At 37.6% G+C, this 21,130-nt stretch overlaps 2 protein-coding genes across 2 annotated transcripts in view; one reads left to right on the top strand and one right to left on the bottom strand.

Annotated features, from left to right (window-relative positions):
- Positions 1-66: 66 nt before the first annotated feature.
- LOC139980565 (transmembrane protein 248-like) lies at positions 67-9,266 on the bottom strand. Its single transcript, XM_071992298.1, has 7 exons — positions 9,106-9,266; positions 7,599-7,761; positions 6,752-7,016; positions 5,923-6,070; positions 4,329-4,488; positions 2,909-3,052; positions 67-1,901 (listed from the first exon to the last, which is right to left on the bottom strand). Exons 1-7 carry the CDS (start codon positions 9,114-9,116, stop codon positions 1,884-1,886), a joined length of 909 nt encoding a protein of 302 aa, XP_071848399.1. The 5' UTR covers positions 9,117-9,266; the 3' UTR covers positions 67-1,883.
- A 1,878-nt stretch (positions 9,267-11,144) lies between these two features.
- Positions 11,145-21,130, top strand: part of LOC139980563 (long-chain fatty acid transport protein 2-like) — a 14,375-nt gene continuing 4,389 nt past the window's right edge. The window contains exons 1-6 of the mRNA XM_071992292.1: positions 11,145-11,477; positions 16,626-16,979; positions 18,597-18,756; positions 19,082-19,312; positions 19,848-20,006; positions 20,738-20,862. Of these exons, the coding sequence (XP_071848393.1) occupies positions 16,650-16,979; positions 18,597-18,756; positions 19,082-19,312; positions 19,848-20,006; positions 20,738-20,862 (1,005 nt within the window). The 5' untranslated portion in view covers positions 11,145-11,477; positions 16,626-16,649. The remainder of the gene's footprint in view (positions 11,478-16,625; positions 16,980-18,596; positions 18,757-19,081; positions 19,313-19,847; positions 20,007-20,737; positions 20,863-21,130) is intronic.

Below are 21,130 nucleotides of genomic sequence, written 5' to 3'. Positions count from 1 at the left end.
AACTAATATTGGTACTGTGTATATTACAAACAGTCAAAACAAAGATAATATATGAACACACCAAAATTGTTTAGTACTCCACAAATTTATTTAATATTTACAGAATTGTTTATGACACAAAAACTTTGTCCACCAAGAGAAACATCATTGTTCACCCATTATTTAAAACACATGTGATTGTAACAGAACAAACTCTTACTTTCTGCTACATATGATGAAACAGAACAGTACCACCAAGCTGTCAATAGCAATTCCTTTGTGACTGAACAGAGGACCCATTACACCATTCTTTTCAAAGTAGGCCTATACAGGTAACCTCAACCATTCATAAGAAACAAATCATTTAGTGAAACATACACTTATAAAGGTCTTTTGTATAAAATTTACTCATACACAAAACAAATGTGAAGATTTTAGAATATTAATCACTAATACCCAATGTAGGGATAATCATGAAGTAATTATACAGGATTTTTCCTGATACCACACACAATCAATATATCCTAGCCTATAACAGAGGGAGACATTCCTCAACTTCACAATCCCCCCACACCACCTTCTAACTCTTCCCCAAGTTTCAATCAAGTTTTATACAAACAAATATATCTTGAATACCTAGTTTTTAGTAATAATAAACCAGGAGGAATTTAATGACATGTTCCTATTTAACATTTAAGAAAGAAAACCTGTTCTTTCAGCAAAACATAAACAAAACTGCCCTTAGCAAATTTCCACCAATTTGGATAGCCTTTGCTACGGTCACACCTCCCAGGTAGTCTCTTGGAAACAATCTGGCACAGATTCAAATCTTGGGCTTTTTCAATACTATAGCATAATGTGTACGAGACACTATGTGTGGCAAGGACTAAACATTCCATGAACCATGTTGCGTAAATTACTAAAATTCCACACATGTTTCTCATACACACTCACTTACAATTGCAACATATTTACACTTGTGACATAATTTTGCAAAATAGTTTTTACCTCCAATGGATCTACAAGCTGGTTCAGCTATCTGGAGAAGTTGCTTATTTTAGGCACTTCTACGATATAAGATAAAGATGATTATTTTGCTTCTTTTTTTACATTTAATGAGCACATGCATTCTTATACACTCAGTTTATCCAATCTACGACAATAATAGAACAAAAAGTAAGATGGAATGATTTTCTTGACATGAACAGAAGAAATGTCATTCTTTTTGGCTCAGAGAGAAATAAATCTTCAATATAAGATTAAGAAGGGAAAAAACGCAATATGTGAGTAAACCAGTAAAAAAAGTCTTTTTGATGGTTGCTTTTTCTACTTCACTATAAATCAAATTTGAATACAACTTAAAGGTTCAGATGCCAGACGGCCAGAAGAAAGCATTTCTGAAGGACACTGAACATCTTTTTACCATAAAATATTGAACTTCTGAGCAGGATTCCTGACGAGACTAAAATGATTTAGTATTGTTTATCATATTTATTTTCTGCAAACCACATCTATGTTTATGTTAGTATCTAATGTGAGTACCTTTTCTGATGATCCTTAAATGCTATTAACATCTACCGAGCAGATGTTGACACTCCAAACTAAACTTGACCTTTACAAATATTCTTGGTTTCCTCATCCTTTGATGTAAAAATGTCCATTTATTATTTTTATATGTCTTTTTATACAGAACTGTTAAAAGCCTCAATTTAATCGTGCCAACCCCATATCAAAAACAAGTGACTTGTCTGCATACTTCGCAGGCATTCTTGACAAATTTACAAGCCAAAAGTGTGTGCCCAGAAATCCGAGAAGTAATTTCTTTTTCTGTTTTGTTGTTTTCATTCCGATGAAGGGAGAGTGTGAGCTGACACTTAGTCAAAACTTCAACAGGCACAGAATAATCAGACGGGCAGCAGTTGCTGTAAGAGAAATTGAAGAGTTTTGTTATATCACGCCTCTCCTGCCTACACTCATAAATAAGAATGAATGTGTTGTTGCATCAGTGTGACAACGACATGTCTCAAGGCTGCAATTCTCATTGAATTGAAGGGGAAATAGAAAAAATTATACCAGAGGAAAATGAATGTTACATTTAGTGCTACCAAAACTGCACTCAGGAGTGACAAAATAATCTTGTAAAGCGAGTTGGAGAGATACAAGAACGTGACGACCTTGTTTTTCATCGTCGTGAAGACCGATAGTCTTACAGATGACCCTTGTACACTGAAGGACTGATCATCGCACAACATGACTTTTTTTCTGTTAATGGCCAGTTGTCGTTTATGTCACATGATCTAAACTTCTTGTCCTGTGGTTGTCCTTTTTGATTTGTCCAGACTGGGCAGATGTACATGAAGCACAGCACACTGCTGACTGCCCTTAGGGAAAACACTACTCGCTCAGTTCTTCCGACTGAAGCCGCTTCTATGTGACACTTGCATTATCTTGATCAATAGCAGTCTCAAGAACACGCACACACACACTGCTCGACTAACTCTAGAATTCCACGTAATGATCGTAAGTCGGGCTTAAAGGTTTGTAAATGCAGCACAACACACTACTATAAACTTGTGACACAAGACTTGAATTAAATGATGAACATCTCGCTTATAAAGAACAGAAGAATCAGTGGTAACCACACGGACCTCAGATCGTTGATTATCCACAGGGGATTCCAAACCAAAAGTCATTGAGAAAATTTGCAATTGCAGTAATATTACACATGTGATAACATGGACTGTAATCTGAAGACCCAGGGACCAGATGACTTCATTCCATCCTACAAATGTTCCTCTTTAAACTATGCAAGAGAGAATCGATTAAACTGGGACAGGGTCCAGGGAAAACGATCCTCAAACAATGATCATAGGGATAATTAGTAAAAGAAGACATCATACTGGTTATGAATTTAAACTGCTGTTCTTACCTTTTTGTGTGCACCATTTTCATGTATGACTCTTGACTTTAAGGGAGGTCCTTTGATTAGGGCATAGAAGACACACGTAATGAGCATAATAAACAGGAAATAGCTAGTGTACATCAAATGAAGATTTATAATTGACCTCTCCTCCTGTCAAGACGGAAATTTTAAAAGACAAAAAAAAAAAAAATCATTGGAAGATAAAGTATTTAAACAAGCTGCAGAAAGCCATGGGGTTAAACAGTTACACTTACCCAACACCAACCCTCAATTCTGTAATTATTTTTCGCTAAATATGTATAAACACTGATTGTCATAAGACAACCCCCATTTTTCAGTAAGTTTTCCTTTCAAATACATTGCAGGATTTTATTTCTCAATAATATCAAAAGAATCATAGAATGAAAGAAAAGGGAGGAGATGGGGCAGGGGGCGGGGGTAGGTGAATCTAAAAAGATGAGTTGGGGGGGGAGAGGTGAAGCTATAAAGATGACTTATACAACTTTTTTTTAACTTGCATAATAATATAACAGATACTATTTCTGAAGGATACTTCTGCAATGATATATCAATGGTATTTCATATGAAAATAGTTTATTCAGGAAAGCATTGGATCTACACACCTCGGTATGAGTGACATTAATAAAGATACATTGACACTTGTGATAATTCTTGAGATAAACATTTCTCACAAGCCAAACACTGAGAGGTTTGTTTGACTACAATGACTTGTTCGAAACAAGACCGCTGAGAATCGGTTTCCACAGGAGCTCATTGCATGTACTGCACTGAAGGGGGGTATCAGTATAATGCTAAAAAATTACAAATAATCGTCCTTCATTTTCAAACACCACCAAACATATTTACTGCAGTGCTCAAAGCATCCTATGTCGTTTATACATCTTGTGGTTTAACATTCCACAATATCTGATGATAATTTGGAAGGTGGAAACATCCAGGAACGGATGTTTTAGCATGGTTATGTTGGGGCCTTTACAGACCCTTAACAGTCACCGCTATTGACCTGACATTTTTCATGGCCGAAATGCCCATTTCAAAAAAACTTTTCAGCAGACTCTGACGCTCTAAATTATTTACAAATTTTCAGGAGGGTTCAAATCTTGGTGATGAAGTAAGGAATGAAAGTTTCAAGAAAGGGAGAATGAGTTGAGGGTGGCTGGAAGATCCCTTGTAGAAGTTTGACAAAGAAGTGCCCATTATTTGACTTTATAGCATATTCCAGGGCAATACTGAACGACCTTCAAGACACAAGTTTAAAAACTTAACGAGTAAATCAACGACAGAAAACTTCACTGACATAACTGATTTTTTATATTTCAAATGCATTCATCCTTCACTGACACATTTGTAACTGAAGAATGCTTGAGCCTATTACTAGTAGTAAATTATGTTAAAATGGACTCACCTCACTGAGATAAAATGTATACTTTGGATCATAGAGATATTCTGTGTTTACTTTGAGGCCATCTGTACAATAGGTATCTTCATCTGTCTGGTTTTTGGGGAGCATAGTCAAAGGGTTTGATAAACTATGCAGGAGACTTTTATTACATACTTGAGGATGCCTGATTAAAAAATAAAACAAAAGCAGAGGAAAATTAATAGTAGAACAGTGGTATTTTCTTATCTGAAGATTTATCAAAGTTTCAAGCTATATATTAATGGAAAATGGAAAAAATAAGAAAGGATGACTTTAGACAACGAATTCATTTTGATACGTTGTAGAGCAGAAATTAATTATTATTATGGGTAATTAATAATACAGAACTACAGTGATATTTTCTCACCTTAAAACTAATCAAACTCTCAACTAATCTGAGATATTAAGATCTGTTGAAATGGTACATACGAATGACTTTAGACCCAAAATTTAATTTTGGTAAGTTGTAGAGCAGAAATTTTTTTGGAAGATAATTCACAGCCTGGACCGATCGGGACAAGGTCAAAACAAGCTTCATAGGAATACACTGCATCATATCTGGATTCTCAACATGGCCAAAATCATTGAACTGAAAACAAGTACCAGCAACAGGTTCAACAAATGGCCTTGAATAGACCGGGATGAAAATTTCAGAAAATTAGTAATTGATATCAGTGCCAGGTTGAACCTGTTGTCTAATCTTTTTTATCATCTGATGGCATTTGTTCTAGAGCTCAAGGCACTTCAAGGCACAGTACGCTACCAGCAATAGTTGCGACGACTTTCCTTCAAGTACTACAGATCAAAATATCTGAAATTGATATGCTAATGAGCCATCTGACTTCTCGAGACCAGTCTATGTTGTCGTCTATTATCAACAGATGCCATAACTGTATCAGTGCTTTGAGTGCTACACAGTAACTGAACGGACACCAACAACATTGGTCAATCACCGTCAGGTTTTAAACCAAACCTAGCCTTGGCCCTACCAAAGGTTCACAACAAGGGTCAACAACTCTTCTTCTTTACACTTCTTTACACTTTGGGTTGTAGGAATTGTAGCTACATGTTGTTTTTTGCACTCCTTTAGATAAATACTGCTGGTGAAAAAATGGAACATGGATATGAAAGGCAGCCAGCTACATAAAAAACATTTGGCACAGAACTGTAAAAAAAAAATTGTATATGAATTTGACATCAAAGACAACTATGAAATATAGTTGTCCGGATACTTGGTTTAAACTGCAACATTTTATATCTTAACAACGAAACATTCTATGACTGTAGGCAGTGTTGGACCACTGTGGTTCATTTCACAAGTTCTATAATAGATATATTTTTCGGAGGTTTCGATATCCCTTTTCATAAGGTCACCAATGGACTAGAAGGATAAAGCACAAGCCATTCTGCATGTTCCCAGATTGTATACACTCTTGCTTAGCCTCATATTAAAATTTCTGTCGTCCAGGCTGACTAATTTTTTTTCATAAACTGTACTAATGTTATCATGCATAAGATTTGGCTACATTTTAATTTGGCTTTGACAAGAAAGAAAGAGAACAACTTGATTGGTTCTTACACAGCGTGAGTGATGGGCGGTAGTGCCTTTTGTGTGACTCCCAAAGTCACGCAAGCAGCCACTTTGGAGGGACTGCATGTTTTCCCTTCACAGCTTGGGAGTTCAATGGGTTGAGTCAAATGAAATGTCATATCGACTTCATCGTATTCTGAAAAATCGGAGAGAGAAATGGATAATCTCAAGGACCCAGCTTTGCAGTTGCCCAAGGAGATACATGTGGATACGTAACTGCAGATTTACATGTAAATATTCATTGAAGATGTACATAGCTTTTAGGGACTCACTATTACTATGAAACTCACTTGCCAACTTACTGGATATAAAGCAATGATCACATCCTTTGTGAGAAATGCTAGTATGAGTATTGTAAACAAGTGTTTACCAAACTTAACAACATGGATTGTTCTTTCTTTTTTATGGAGGCATCGGAGATGGGAAAGTGGGGGGGGGGGGGTTTGGGTGAGAGGTGGCGGTATCAATAGAAAATAATGATGTGACTTCATGTAAACTGGACGTGACATGCCTGGGAAAGTTTCTTCTCATAGGATCGATAACAGCAGCATCCCCTTCTGATTGGACAGTTATCTTTATGAACATTCCAAGGCAGTTTGGCCGACAGACCTTTTGACTTAAATTATCCAAACTCAGAACCATCACAAGTGAATGTTCATCTTAACACATCATGTGGTGATGGGAATGATAAGAAGAAGGAGGAGTCCCTTGGTCCCCAATGATTAATATTTTAGTTAAGTTCTAAGTCCCTGATACATGTCTGTGCCATCTCGCTCAATTGTTTAATTTTCAAATGTCAGTGATGCAGATCACTCACTTTTATTCAGCTTAATCTGGATAGCTGGAACAGTACTGCTGAGACTGGTCAGACCGACTAATTGCTGCAACATTGAGCTGTCAGCCAGATGTAACTCCAAGTTGACGGAGAACGATACGTTGCTGTTGAGATTGAAGGAGTCGGTTATTGATTCCTGGGTTGTAGAACCCAGAGCGTTTAATGGGGCCTCCCTCCGCTGAATTCCATCTTTCAGCGGGATGCAGAACTGCTGTTGTGAAAAATCCTCAAAGAAATCATTCCAATCCTGTAGGTGAAAGGTCAAAGTTCACATGGAATAAGAATTTAATGTTAAAATCATGTCTTTCATTGTAAAATACCATGTACAATATTAGATAGATGGCTTATGGTCAGAAGGTAGGAAAGGATAGAGGGCAAAGGGGGGGGGTGGGGGGAGAAGCAGTAAGTGTGAGGTATAGTGCAATGCCAAATGCAGTAATTCGAAATTACCAATGTCTTTAGTTTTATTAGACATGTCCTAAAGTATATTTTTGCTTTCCTACACATTAAGTCCAATAACAATATTAAACTTCACTTCTCAAGTTTTCATATGAAATGATGTAGAAAATAAAAAATAAATTACACACATTTTGTACAATGTATACATTTTACATGAGAACTACTAACGTGAGAATATCCTTTGCAATGAAAAATTTATGCAAGTTTTCAATCCGATAAAATCACTGAGAGTGATTCATTGAAAACGTCAATGTGAGATAAAATCCGGCTTCAAGTCGTTTACTTTGAGATTTAAACAAGAAGAAGATGCACCCCTGTGGAAAACCGTCTAGTAAGAGGGGCAAGAAAAAGATGGGAAACGCAAATTTACCTTATCTTCATAGTTTCTGACATCGTGGTTTTGTATGTAGATGCCCAGCGATATCAGGGCAACAGCAAACAGAAGAATACACACCAAGAAAATAATAAATGGAGGTCGATGGTAGGCAAAACTTTTAAGGTTCTCGGCAGGTTTCATGGCCATTCTGACATATCTAACAAACAAAGGAAAAGAACTATTAATTAAAACAGTAGCATGATAGTCTTAAAGTTAGGCCATCCTGCTTCCTCCTTTTCCCATGTGCCAAAACTGTTCAAAAGATGTGTGATCATGTGTCGAAAGCTAACAAAACTTTATGACCCTTTTAGCACATCTAGCTGTTTTGTGTCACGATATGATGCTTTATCATCTCAGTCTCAGAAGAATTCCAAGTCCTTCACATTCCTTGTGCTTCGTTTTGCTCAAGTCACTTTGTGTCATCATTTCTGAAGAGAATTCATTGTACAGACTAAGTTAGCCAATTCTTCAGCCCCAATTTCACAGATATCAGTAACATAGAAGATTATACTCTTTCAGTAAGTCAGCATTACCCAAATATATACAATAGAATCATCGTAACTGGTCAACTGTGAAGATGTTACAAGGTCCCATTAATTTTCTAAGATGACACTCCCCAATATCTGGAAATAATTGACAAGGTAAGAGTCTAACACGAAGGATTTGTGGCAACTTTAACTAATATTTGCATGCTTTGGGACAATGCTATTGACCACTAACATTGGTAACAACAGTTTTTAACCCTGCCCTAAACTAAAGGAGACTGTGACCTATAAACCATGTGCCTGTTGTACATTGCTTTTCATTATTAAATGATAACATGTCATGTTTCTAGAGAGAACCATTCAAAGTGAGCTGCAAAAATGTCAATTTACTCAGCACATAAAAAAAAACTTAAGACTAGTTAACCCTGCACCATTTACTACTGTAGGCTAGGCCTATATTTGCATCAATGCATTTATGACTAGGCTAAACCAATCTTCCATTCCACACTGTTGTTCATTGGTATACTCTGAGCATCTGAGAGACGGTGCTGGTCTACATGCTCAATAACACTGTCAGGCCTAAATAGGCTAATACAGTAGCCTATATTAGTTATTACTATGTAAGTTGTAACTTAGTAAAGTCATTCTGATCAGTCAATTTTGCAATTTCAGTGCCTAATGTTAGTCTAAACTATGTGGCCAAGTATCACCTTAACAAGTTTAGGCCTTCTCTCTGTTTAACCTTAGACGGTTGCTTCAGATATGAGGCCTAACCTTGCTGACGTTGTGACTAATTTCGGCTAGCCTATGGATGCCTAACGTTATCCTAACATGCCTATACTGTAGCTAAGTTAGGCATAACGGTTATATTACAACCAAGGAGTAGCCTTCGGTTAGGTATCTCAGTTCGGTGTTGTAATCCGTGTACTGTAATTGTAAGGATGAGAAACAAAACGCCTTGCGTCACGACGATGTAATAAACATGTTACTGTTTGAGAGAGATTTATGCAAGATACCCATATTTCATCAACTCTCACAAATCGACTTCTATGTATTCGGTGTCGAAGGTTATATTATTGATGATTTGGCCAACATCGGCTTTGCTAACGTATGGTACTAGTACACATCTACAGTATGTTTCTTCATCTTGTCATGCGTCATGCACCAACCAATAATCAAAAGGGTTGTGCGTGTATCAGTAAAGTGACCAATTGCAAGCTCATAAAAAATGCCATCATGTGTATACGCGAACGCGCACCAATTGACAGGCTATTGCCTGTCCTTCAGCTTAGAATGTTGAACTAATTGTGAGATCGAGGGGCGTCACTATGAGGGGGGGGGGGGGTGGGGAGGTATATCCTTTCTCTAAAAAGTCAAAAGAAGTATGCCAGGGTGAGGGGATTCAAAAAGGGACCTTCACTCACTTGATATGATACAATATCAGGAGAAAGTCCATGTGTTTGTCATTTGTCGACATTTCGACTTGCCGGTCCCTCTAGTTCGACCTCTTACATAGGAAAACTTCAAAAATGCAAATTTTGATATAATAGTCGAATTCAGAATATATAAGTCGAAAGTATGAGGCAAAGTCGAAATTTCTATATAGCCCTAAAAAAGCCAAAGTCCGCCGGAGAAGACATTTTGAGGTAAATGGTTGAAAAATCGATAGAACAAGTACGAAACCAACACAGAAGGGGACCGTATTTTGAGATGCAAAGTTGAAATTTGCAACGTTTCATTAGCACTACTAAATTACATAGTGCAGTGGTGTGCACATTATTTCAATAGTGGGGGGGGGGTGCTGAATCCTTATGGAAGGGCCAGGTGATGTGGATCCAGAATTGTATAAAGGAAGGGGGTTTAGCGGAGGTGTCGATGAAGGCCACTCCTACATAGGGGTGACTGTCTGTGGATCGTCCCAGGAATAAAAATAGGTGTAAAATTCACCGAATTATCATCAATTCACACTATTTGTAAATAAGGGTCCTATACTCATCAGAGATAACGTGTAGTTTTTTAGCCCTGTTCAATCAAAAATGTCTCAACTGTATTCATTTGTTTGCTAATGTATAGATTACTAGTGATTACACTCTACTATAAATGCATTAATCACTGTTACTATTTTCCTTCTGTCTTTCAAGTTATCTTTCCTGGCCATCTTATTGGTTGATTGATCAAATTCGCAAAAGCGTATAGCCATGCCCAGTCAGGAATTCTAAGTGGGGTGGTAGAAGGAGTGCATGGGGAGGGGGGGGGGGTGGAACATGGGACTTTAGGAGAGGCACAATACCCGTGTCCAGTATCTTGACAAACTCACATTAGTCCTTGGGGTGGGGTGAGAGAGGACGGTCCCCATTCTCCAGCCTGGTTACGGGCCTTACCGTGGCAGAAGTAGGGGCGGCGGGTGTGGTGAGCTGATGGGAGAAATGATAAGTATACGTTTACCCCCCCCCCTTGCCCTACGACCATCTATGCCTCTCACTGTAGCAATGGAAGGAGGGGAGTGAGGGGGTATAGGGACTTGGTTGTTGTAACATGTGACCGGAGAGCTCCTATATCAACAGGAACTACGTCCATATGTACTTTTCTGACAGTCTCAGGGAGACAAAGGTATTGCGCCCATATCTAAAATGGTATTATGTTCGGAAAATAATTCGGAGCACGTCACTACCTTTCTCATGTATACTTTATTTTTACTTTACATGACTTTCATTGATTTAGAACTTAGCAATCTGAGAGGAATGCCTCCACGTGTACACGTGAGTAACTGTCTTTGCTTATCCATCAAGCACGTGAAAACCATTCCTCAACTTGGGCGAGAACATTGAACTTGCAGCAGAAGACACGCTAAAATAAATACCGCCAGATTACAATGGTTGCCATAGCAATCGCGCAATGGCATGCGTGTCATTTAAAAATATCAGTTATGATTTATCGACCTCCCCCTAAAGATCACACAGGGAGCCAATTAAAATCGAGTTTAGATTCCAACTTGAGGTGAATTTTGTAATAAAACCTCATGCTACTAGTGGATAAGTGTTTGAGAAACTCATGCCGATAAAAATGTACAGACGAACCGGTATCCTAACAAATAGTTATGAATATTCATAAACCAATATAGGCGAGCATGATAGGAAAAGTTTCATTCATGAGACCGATCGAAGGACAAATAAACAGTAAAGAGGAACTAACAGACTAAAATCGTGAGGGATATCCCTGTATTCTTTCCTGCTCGAATTCCTTAAAAATCCGGTACTACAAGATTTGAAATGTCTTTGCTACCTGTTACTGATAGCGGTCCTACCGATTTTCAGCGGTCCTGTTGCAATCTGTTAATGCCGGAGCTGGCAACGAACGAAAGTGTCTTCAAATTAACCAAGAATACAAGGTAAATGACATTTTGCTTTTATTTCTTATAGTATTAACAAAAATTATTCTGATTATTAGCCATAATTTATTTTCATGTTGTTTTGCAGGTGGTGTATAAGAAAATATAGAAATATACATGTAATGAAAGTTAAACGCCTGCAGATTAATTTTCTGCAATAGAAACATGTGGTATTGTGTCTATATACACAATGTTGATTTATTTTCATTCCGATTTTCTAGACTTTTATCTCCGTTAAAACTGACCGAAATACTGTTAGGCCGTATGCTTTACGGATGGATATTTACTTTTAAATTGTTACTTAGAAGCTTTTTAGAAGCCTTTCATGAAGTATTATTCAATACGACGGTTAAGAATCCCATTCAATTTCTACAGTTAATTGTTGATAACCTATATGTACCCATGATGAGAAAGTTTATTAGATTATATATTGGTGTTAATTATGCATAACTGTATCGGCCCCAAATATGCTATATATTGAAATATGGTCACCTTTGGTCAAAATTCTTGAACTATTTTCATTCAAACCTTCGAGGAAATTTTCCTCAATTAGACATTCAGCCATCTTGCCTGTTCCATAAAAATGTCTGAGAACAATTTGGAGAGCAAATACCTCCAGGAAAGTACTTTTTGAAAACATCTAGCAAATTATAGCGTGCTATAATTTGGGGCCTATACTGACTACCTTTAAAGGGGTATTCCGATTGAGTTTCTGTTTTGTAGCCTATATGTGATATACAATTGAAATGCTTGCTTATTTCTCTAGCAATTTACTTTGGAAAAAAAAACAGTGCCCGATTCGCGTTCTCTATTTGCTTTTTAGAGGGGCGGAGGGTGGTGGTGGGGATGGGATCGAAGTTGGTGGTGGGGTGGAGTTCAACAAAATAATAAACTTTCTCGTTGGATATTCCACGTTCACATACTGACACATACGTATACAGGTGACATTTGCGCTGGTGATGACATCACTCATTATGTCCGAGGTATACATTTCAAGTGTTGGTCTAAACTTTCAAAATGTCGTATTTCCAAGTTAAAACATGTTATCACGGAGGTGGTAGTCATCCATATATCCATGCTAAGCAGATTCTCCCGATAGTTACAGTGCAGGTTTCGACACAAGGTTCCATCTGGTCGCGATTTATGGCATGATAACATGAGTATAAAGTAACCAAATTGGCCAGGTTTGCTAGAGGAAAACGAATAAATATCATATATTTGCTTTTCCCGGTTAGAGTAATCTCATAAAGGATTAATGCAGCATAAACCACTAACTGATAAGATAGTTAATGCTATACTAAGTAAAGTACATAATTTTAGTTGTTAAATATCGATCAAGTTATCTGAGTCAGTGGCGTAGGAAGGTACTATTGAGTGGGGGGGGGGGCTTAAGTTTGATGGCCGGCCTGGGGGAGGGGTCTAAGGGGAAATTTTTGCATTTCCAGGTTGCCTCAGATGATATTTGGTGCAATATAGCACACTTCATCACCCACTCCATTTTGTAAATAATTTTGCATTTTCACCTGGCCTTAGATGCAATTTGATGCTCCAAATGAGATTTTTTTCTCATTTGGAAATGAAAAAGGGGTTTTCTGACTTGCGAAGCGGGGGGTGGAATGATACTTCCGCGCCCCCCATATTTTTCACTGGGGGGCTGGCGCCCCAGCCCCCCGGTTCCTACGCCCTTGATCTGAGTTATCTAGTGGGACGCATATAATATTCAAAGGGGGGGGGGGAGGGAGTTGGAGGTGCCTATGGCCGCAGCACGCCCGCGTGAATCCGCCATTACTGTGAACATTGGTAGGTGTCATGATTCCCACGGCCACCACCGCCCTTTCCAAAGAAAACAAAAGGAAACAAAAAAAAAGAGCAGGAAGACAAGAAAATGTAGATGAGTTCCTGTAATAATTTAATTTAAATGTCAAAGTTTCTATGTAAGAATAGATTGCGGATACCGGAACACTAGTACATCCAAAACTGAACTCTTTTTGACTTCTGATTGAGAACACCACTTTATCCAAACTGAATTGTGGTAAAAAAAGGGAAAAACATATTAATCACTATAATGCACCGGTAAATGCAGGCCAATTTACAACATTTGGGTGTGGTTGTGGGGGGGGGGGGGGTGGGGTGAGAGAGGGAGGGTAACTAAAATGTGTGCTTGAAGAGATTCAATATTAGTGAATGTTAGTAAATGCGCGTGCGTGGTGGAGCTACGTGGAGTGGAGGCTTTGGACATTCAGCTCCCTCAATACAATTTTTAAATCAGATACGCCACAGATTTATATATACGTCCATTCACATGAATGCATGCAAGTCGTCAACATTACTGAGAGGTAACTGTTGTACGACCTCTGGAGTAGTGCTTGTTGAAAATAACGTCGTCTTTTAAGATGAATATGGCTTTCATTCAATGTAAATGGATGCAGAAAAAGTATTTTAGAAGTAGCCAGAATTTATCAAGATTAAATTGCGTAATCCGTATTCTGCTATTTGCTTACCATCCTTATATTCTCGATCGAAAAATTTGTTTCTGTGTTTTTATTTTGCCGCCACTCGTGACAAAAAAATGCTATACATGTATGTTTTACCAAAACTACTGCATGTAGCCCTAAATTATATGTATTTCATTGAATGATAAATGTATCGCTAAACAATTTTAAACTAAATTTAAAGTACCAAATGATTAAATTAAGAGGGTAGTTTTTGTAATGTTTCCTTGTAAATCATTACCTGCCTATACAGTGATAACTATCTTACGGTGATAACACTTAAACATGTTAATTAAAATTATCGACCCCTTGATAAGGACATGACGTCATACCCTATAAATAGAATGAAAATTAAAAAACAGGAAGAACTTCCGAGAAAGAAACTATGTTTTTCTTTTTCTTTTTCAACCTTCTTATAAACACCTTATCATTTTGTTACCTTGAACACTACCACTTACATTTACATTTGGTATCAAATAATGAGGCAGTACGGAAATAGATCTCTAAGGACCTAGGAAGTCATTGAAGCACTGCCATTGGACACATCTGAATGGATATACCGTATAGCTAAACGATGGTCTACAAGGTCGGTCTTGAAAGTCATCTAAAAGACATGAAATGAAGTTATTTATAAATTGACCAAGTATATGTGAGTAGCACATGTTCAATGTATCCAAAGTTGTGTCTGAGATATCGGTGATAATATACTGATACACTAGGATCGCTGCTATGTAAGAAATGTCGTTCGCCGTCACGTATAGGATAACTAACTGTTTGCTACATATTTGAAGTCGATGGCATCCCTTAGGCACTGGCAGTTCGTTACAGTTAAAGATTAAGATAGAGGGAATCCATTATAATCAGTCTCAACATCCCACCTTGACCACAACGTTTGTAATCAATGTGTGATGGAATCATTTGAAAATTTAACTTGTTAACAACATCTCGCAAAGATTAAGAGGTTTCTATATATTTGTTAAATAATTCTTCAACTTTCAAGTTTGTCACTTTTATAACAGCCCTATAACCCAAGCCACTTAAATAAGTGAAGGATGTCATATCCTTCTATTTGCTTTGTTCAAAATCGTTCTCAAAAATTTACATTTCCTGCCTAATAAACCCTTTATCTAATTATCGGAGAAAAGTGCAAGGTTAAAACATAAATGATTAAAAGTGCAACCATTTCCTTGTCCATAAACGATACATGTGAGGATTTGCGGTTATTGCGGTGTTTCAGGCAAACCTTCAGCACATCCGATATCCTGAAAAAGGTTATCCGGTGTACGGTTCATGACATTGGCCAACCTGTGAACTATTATTTTCGTAACAAGGCAGTCATACAATCAATCTGTTATTTCGAACAGTCACGTGTTATATATATATATATATATATATATATATATATACATACATACATATATACATATCTGTTTCTAATAAATTTACTGGAATCTGTATCCCTGTCCGGTATGAAAATATGGCGGGAAATATTTCATATTCACTATACCCTCGTGTAATCTCCCCTTTAATGTTTTTGATACTTAAAACAACAGAGGCCGTTAAGACCACGGAAAATTTTTCGTCCCATGTGACATAACCATAACTCGGTATTATATATCCTATTAGTCAATTATAATAATAATAGCGGCATTGTTACGATTCTGGTAACACGTGACCACGGGAGTACCATGTGCGTAGCACGCCGAGCGATTGATATACCGTAAAACCAGGGAGTTGTTATGGAACAACTCCCTGGTAAAACCGATCTCTTGTGGCCGCTGTTCAAATACTATAGTAATCTTTAAAATATAGACGTATATATAACTCCAGACAATCACTTTTATTATTTACACAGTGCACTATATATTTTATGATTACAAGGCTTTCTTTTTCGGTTAACTCAGAATTTTAGAAGCAAACCTGTACAAATGTTGCAGAAAGCACCTGCAGTTCTTTACGAAAAGTACGTTCCAATAACTGGGATGCAACTTTAACGTCATCTCTTGATTTGAGTATTCTCCCCATCTATTTATATTAGGTGTTGCCTTAATTATTTGATTTACATATATAATTAATATATTAATATATATATATATATATATATATATATATATATATATATATATATATATATATATATAGGAGCTTTACGAAAGTCACGAAAAGAAAACTGAATATTTGCGTGACTGATAACCATAATCGATGCCTTGGTAGGTAGTCAAATCAATGAGAGTTAGAAGAATGACTTGAAATATTGTTATCTACACAATCACAAAGTTCATTTCTTCCAATATTGAGGTACAACATTGAGTAACTAATAATTTGAACAGCTATATATTTCCCACATATTTGTGGGTCAATATTTCATAAGAACCTCAAGAGTTTAGTTCAATTGGTTCGTCAGTATCCTATCCACATTCAAACATTCCACCATACCACAAACCATTGGTAATTTTTATTTCCCCAAATTACCTGTAATGATTTAATTTAGAGGAAATTTGTAAAAAAAAAACCAACAAAACCAAACCAACAAAAAACCAAAAATCAAGTCATTTTGTTATTTATCGATCACAAGTATGTATATATCTACATAGACGTAGATGGTATGTGGGCATATCATACAAATTAATCCTTACGCTTTTGGTTTCTCTCACAGCGTGCAGTCGTCACATGCTTCACCATGTTATTATACGTCTCTATTCTGATCTTGGTCGTCTTGACTCTATGTCTTTTCGCTGCTCTTTACGTCAAATTGTACAACCCGCACCTGATCTCCGATGTGGCCTACCTCACAGACATGACACGACTGGCTCTGAAGTTATCCCGTTGTGAAGCTGTAAAACCTGTACCGTATACAATCGTAGACGAAATCGAGAAACATGCTCTGAAAACACCAGATAAAATATTTCTGATTCACGAAGAGCGCCGATATACTTACAAAGATGTAAACGTCATTGCTAACAAGATTGCCAACACTGCACGTCGTTGTGGTTTCAAATATGGAGATAAGGTAGGTCATTAAAACGACTTGTGGCAAGTTTTCCCTCTTTTATGATAATCGGTAATACTAGATGAATCTTACCCCATTCGGTTTTTTTTTCCATGCGAGTTGAAGGTGCTGCGGGTCTTGTATTACTGAAGGGTGGGCGTGCAAAGGGGTCAAATTTGGTGGAAAAGCAGTCCAATGACAAAGAGCAAAATGTTTTCAGTTTGGAAGCCGTTTTCTATCCTATATGGATCAGCATTATCGCAAGCAATTATCGTGCAGATATTCTTGCTAACCCTCCTCTAACCACTCCTCCTTTTCAAGAGGGGAGAGTGGGATTGGGAGACCATATAGGTAAGAAGGGGAGACAATGTAAAAGCCTGGTGTAAACCATGTGGATCAAAACCTATAGAACAAGCCGTCTTTTTCTTAGAATACCGTTAAACTGACAACTTAAGTGATTGAAACTATTTAATTTCAATTTAGGTGTCGTGAAGAACCCTCACCCCTCCCCTCCCCCACCTCTCGTCCGTCTCGCCTATACATCGATAGCGCATTGAATCAATATAACTCCACGCGCGACGCATGCAATATTGTTCATAAAAAGGCCTTCGCATACCACACCGCACGATCAGACCAGTGAGTTGTTATGGATTCCATAACAACTCCCTGATCAGACAATGCCGCCCAGGCCAGACAGATAACGTTCGTTATCACAAGGAGACTATTGGCCATACGAACCGAGTAGGCCTATATCACATATCAGATAACATGCATGGCTGATGCGTGGACATGTACGTGACTAGTTTCTCTCATGATTTCGAAATGATCTTATAAAAGGTATGACATGAACCAGAACCATGCAAAAGTGTCCTCCACACTAACTACCTTGTACAAGATAACATTAGGTAGTATATGCAACATGATTGAAGGTAAATGTCCCCGTTATCTCCGCTAACATTGTGCTGCAGAACGTCTAGACATTTTTATTGAAGGTTTCCTACAGTACATAACAGTTCAGCCTTGAAAGTACATACGACGTCTCGAAAAGAGAACATCAAAACATGTGACAAGGTTTAAGAACCTTGCCGATCGAATGAATACCTTTTTCATTCATAAATAACTGGTTACATATTTCTGGATTTCCTTTGTTACTCCATCATTTGACAAAACACAATGAGTTGACCCCCCTCCCATGTATTTTATTTTACCCCACCCCTCCCCCACCCCTCCTCCTATCTTAGTGTACACCCTTGCACTGTTCTCCATCAGTGTTTTAACACAATTACGTTTAACTGATCATTAAAACCGGTTATGACGTCATAAACGTAATACAGTGTACGGTTCAAAGTATTATGTTACCTTTACATGTCATCAGTGGCGCCCTCAGATTTGTTAAGAAAGAAAGAAACAAACTGTGCAATTCGCTGTTAGTACATTTGATGGGGGGAAAAAAACTTCAGGGCATGGAAAAAAAATAGGGTCACATGTTTTTGAGTTGACACGAATAGGATCTTCTGCATATTTTACACACCTTTTGTCGGACACTCTAACGCAACACTCCGTTGTGATCTCGTCACTGTGAACGCAATATTTAGCTGTGGAGAATTAATACGTAGCTGTTCTTTCTAAATACCATAGGTTGCCCTACTCTTCGGAAATGAGCCTGCCCTCATTTGGACCATGATTGGGTTTGCAAAACTTGGTGTCACGTGCGCTCTTTTGAACTTCAACCTCCGGTCGAAAAGCCTTCTACATTGTTTGGATGTCAGCGAAGCAAATGTCCTCGTTGTAGGATCAGGTATTGTAAACGTTCTTTTAATCTGTGAACATCATACCTCATATTGCATACATTAAACGTAATTAGATAATTAAATACAATCTACTTATATTGATCTATACAAACATTTTACGTATATCAAAATCATTACCTATATTGATTTGTAGGCGAACCCTTAAATTGATCTATCGACGAAATCTTTACATATATTGATTTCTATATATATATATATAGGCCTATATATATATATATATATATATATATATAGGCCTATATATATATAGGCCTATATATATATATAGGCCTATATATATAAATAGTGATCTTTTGAAATCTTACGAAACAGGAACAAACCAAGCAGCTTCTTTAAAGGAGATACTACCAGATTTAGCGACACGCAAGATAACAATTTGGCAGCAGGACGCAGCCGGTAGTTTCCCCGATATTGTACGGGCACTGAGTAAGGTCGATATTCCCATGGACGAGGCCGAAGATGAGTTAAACCTACCCAGACAAGTTCGTATAGGGCTCAAGTTCAGGGATCCTTTCGTTTACGTATATACATCTGGAACAACAGGTGCGTTTACTTCCCCGGTCAAAGGTCATCTGAAATTGTGCTTGAAAGAGTTAAAGGCATGCTGCTTTCGTGGGATCAGCGAGACAGTATTGAAGGCCTGTAATTATGTTTCCAAACAAGTGAAAAAAGAGGGGGAACGGGGAAGGGATTCGCATGATTTAGATTGCAGGTGGGGGAGGGGGACAGTTGACAGAAGCCTCATGCATTGTCTATGTTATAGTGTGCATGGAGTAACTCGATGCATGTATATGTTCGAACATATAAAGAGCCTTAAACAACTGTATTACATGTGGCAAACACTATTTACCCCTACTATAACCTTTTACTATTAACCATACACACTATAATATAGTATTAATTCATTACTTTTTTAAAGTGTGTACAAGTTTAAGACTAAGACTCGTCATGATATTGCCGACTGCTGCGGGGGGGGGGGGGCTGGGGGTGGGGTGCACCCGGCAATTGACTCTTAAGACAGACATTTGTTGGTAAGCGATGTCAATCATGACTTGTATTTTTTTGGTTGACTGTATAGGAATGCCAAAGGCAAGCCGACTTTCACACAAGAAGATGATGGGTGGAGGTCACATGCTTCGTAAATGCGGGGTGACCAATCAGGACGTATTTTACATCACTCTACCACTGTATCATGTATCCGCTCTTTTCATTGGCTTGAGCAACGCCACCACAGCAGGTAAACGATTAAACCACATTATATTTCTATTTATTTTGTTATACACTGTTCTTTTCTTTTCCTTTTTGCTTTTTTTCGGATTTCGACTTAGGAATTGATCCATGCAGAACTTAAGCTCTCTTGTATTCAACTTCCAGTGAAAGTTGCACCCGATTGATGGGTTACTTTCTCTGAAGACGCTAGAAACATCTATTTCAAAAATGCAAATAACCGTTATTATTGACCAAGACTTGTAATATATATGAATATGTCATTTCGTGATGAAAACGTTGTTGTCAAGTGGTTAAATGGACTTGTGATCTAAGGTTTGCAGGTTCGAGTCTTGGCCAGACCATAACGTTGTGTTTTTGGGCAAGGCACTTTATCTCCATTGCCTCTCTTCACCTAGGTGAATAAAGGGGGACCTGTGAGATAACATGTCAGATGCTGCCATGTGAAGGGAATGTCTCTATGTTTGACAGGTTATCACTGACCAGGGTAATATTGTGATGCGCCTTGATTGAGCACCGTTATCGGTGGATATGTCTGTGCTTTATAAACCCTCAATATTACACAAGAGTGATCGCCTAACAGCCATGTGTCTAATGTATGAGTGTTTACTGAGGCTCAGGTTTGGACCAGTTCTAATTAATCATATTAGGACCGCATTTTATGATAAGAAACCTACCGGGATGCCATACTCTATGCTATATATCATAATTGACCCACTGTTTTTATTTTTCCCTGTACAGGTGCCACTGTTCTTCTGAGGTCTAAATTTTCGACATCCGCATTTTGGGAGGATTGCGTAAAAAATGACGTAACAGTTATTTTTTATATCGGAGAGCTCTTTCGATACCTATTGGGTAGACCAGAAGTGAGTGTCCTTTCTCATACATTTTTCATTGTTCTTTCTCATACGCCGTGGTTACGTAATTGTGCGGTTGCGCAGTCGCGCAGTCCGGTTCTTTCCTTCGTGAAGTGTTAATTCCGAATATGGTGGCGTCGATTCTAAAGATAATTTTGATGTGATCCTATGTTATTATAACCTTCATCTTAAAAAGATCAATTAAAATATTAAAAAAATATATAGTAATTCAAATTATATTTTTGATTTCATATTTTAACATATAATTATAATAATA

The sequence above is a fragment of the Apostichopus japonicus genome, chromosome 15 (assembly GCF_037975245.1).
Source record: "Apostichopus japonicus isolate 1M-3 chromosome 15, ASM3797524v1, whole genome shotgun sequence".
Lineage (NCBI taxonomy): Eukaryota > Metazoa > Echinodermata > Holothuroidea > Aspidochirotida > Stichopodidae > Apostichopus > Apostichopus japonicus.
The sequence above is the reverse complement of the archived record's forward strand: the minus strand, read 5'-3'. Positions and strand labels throughout refer to the sequence as shown.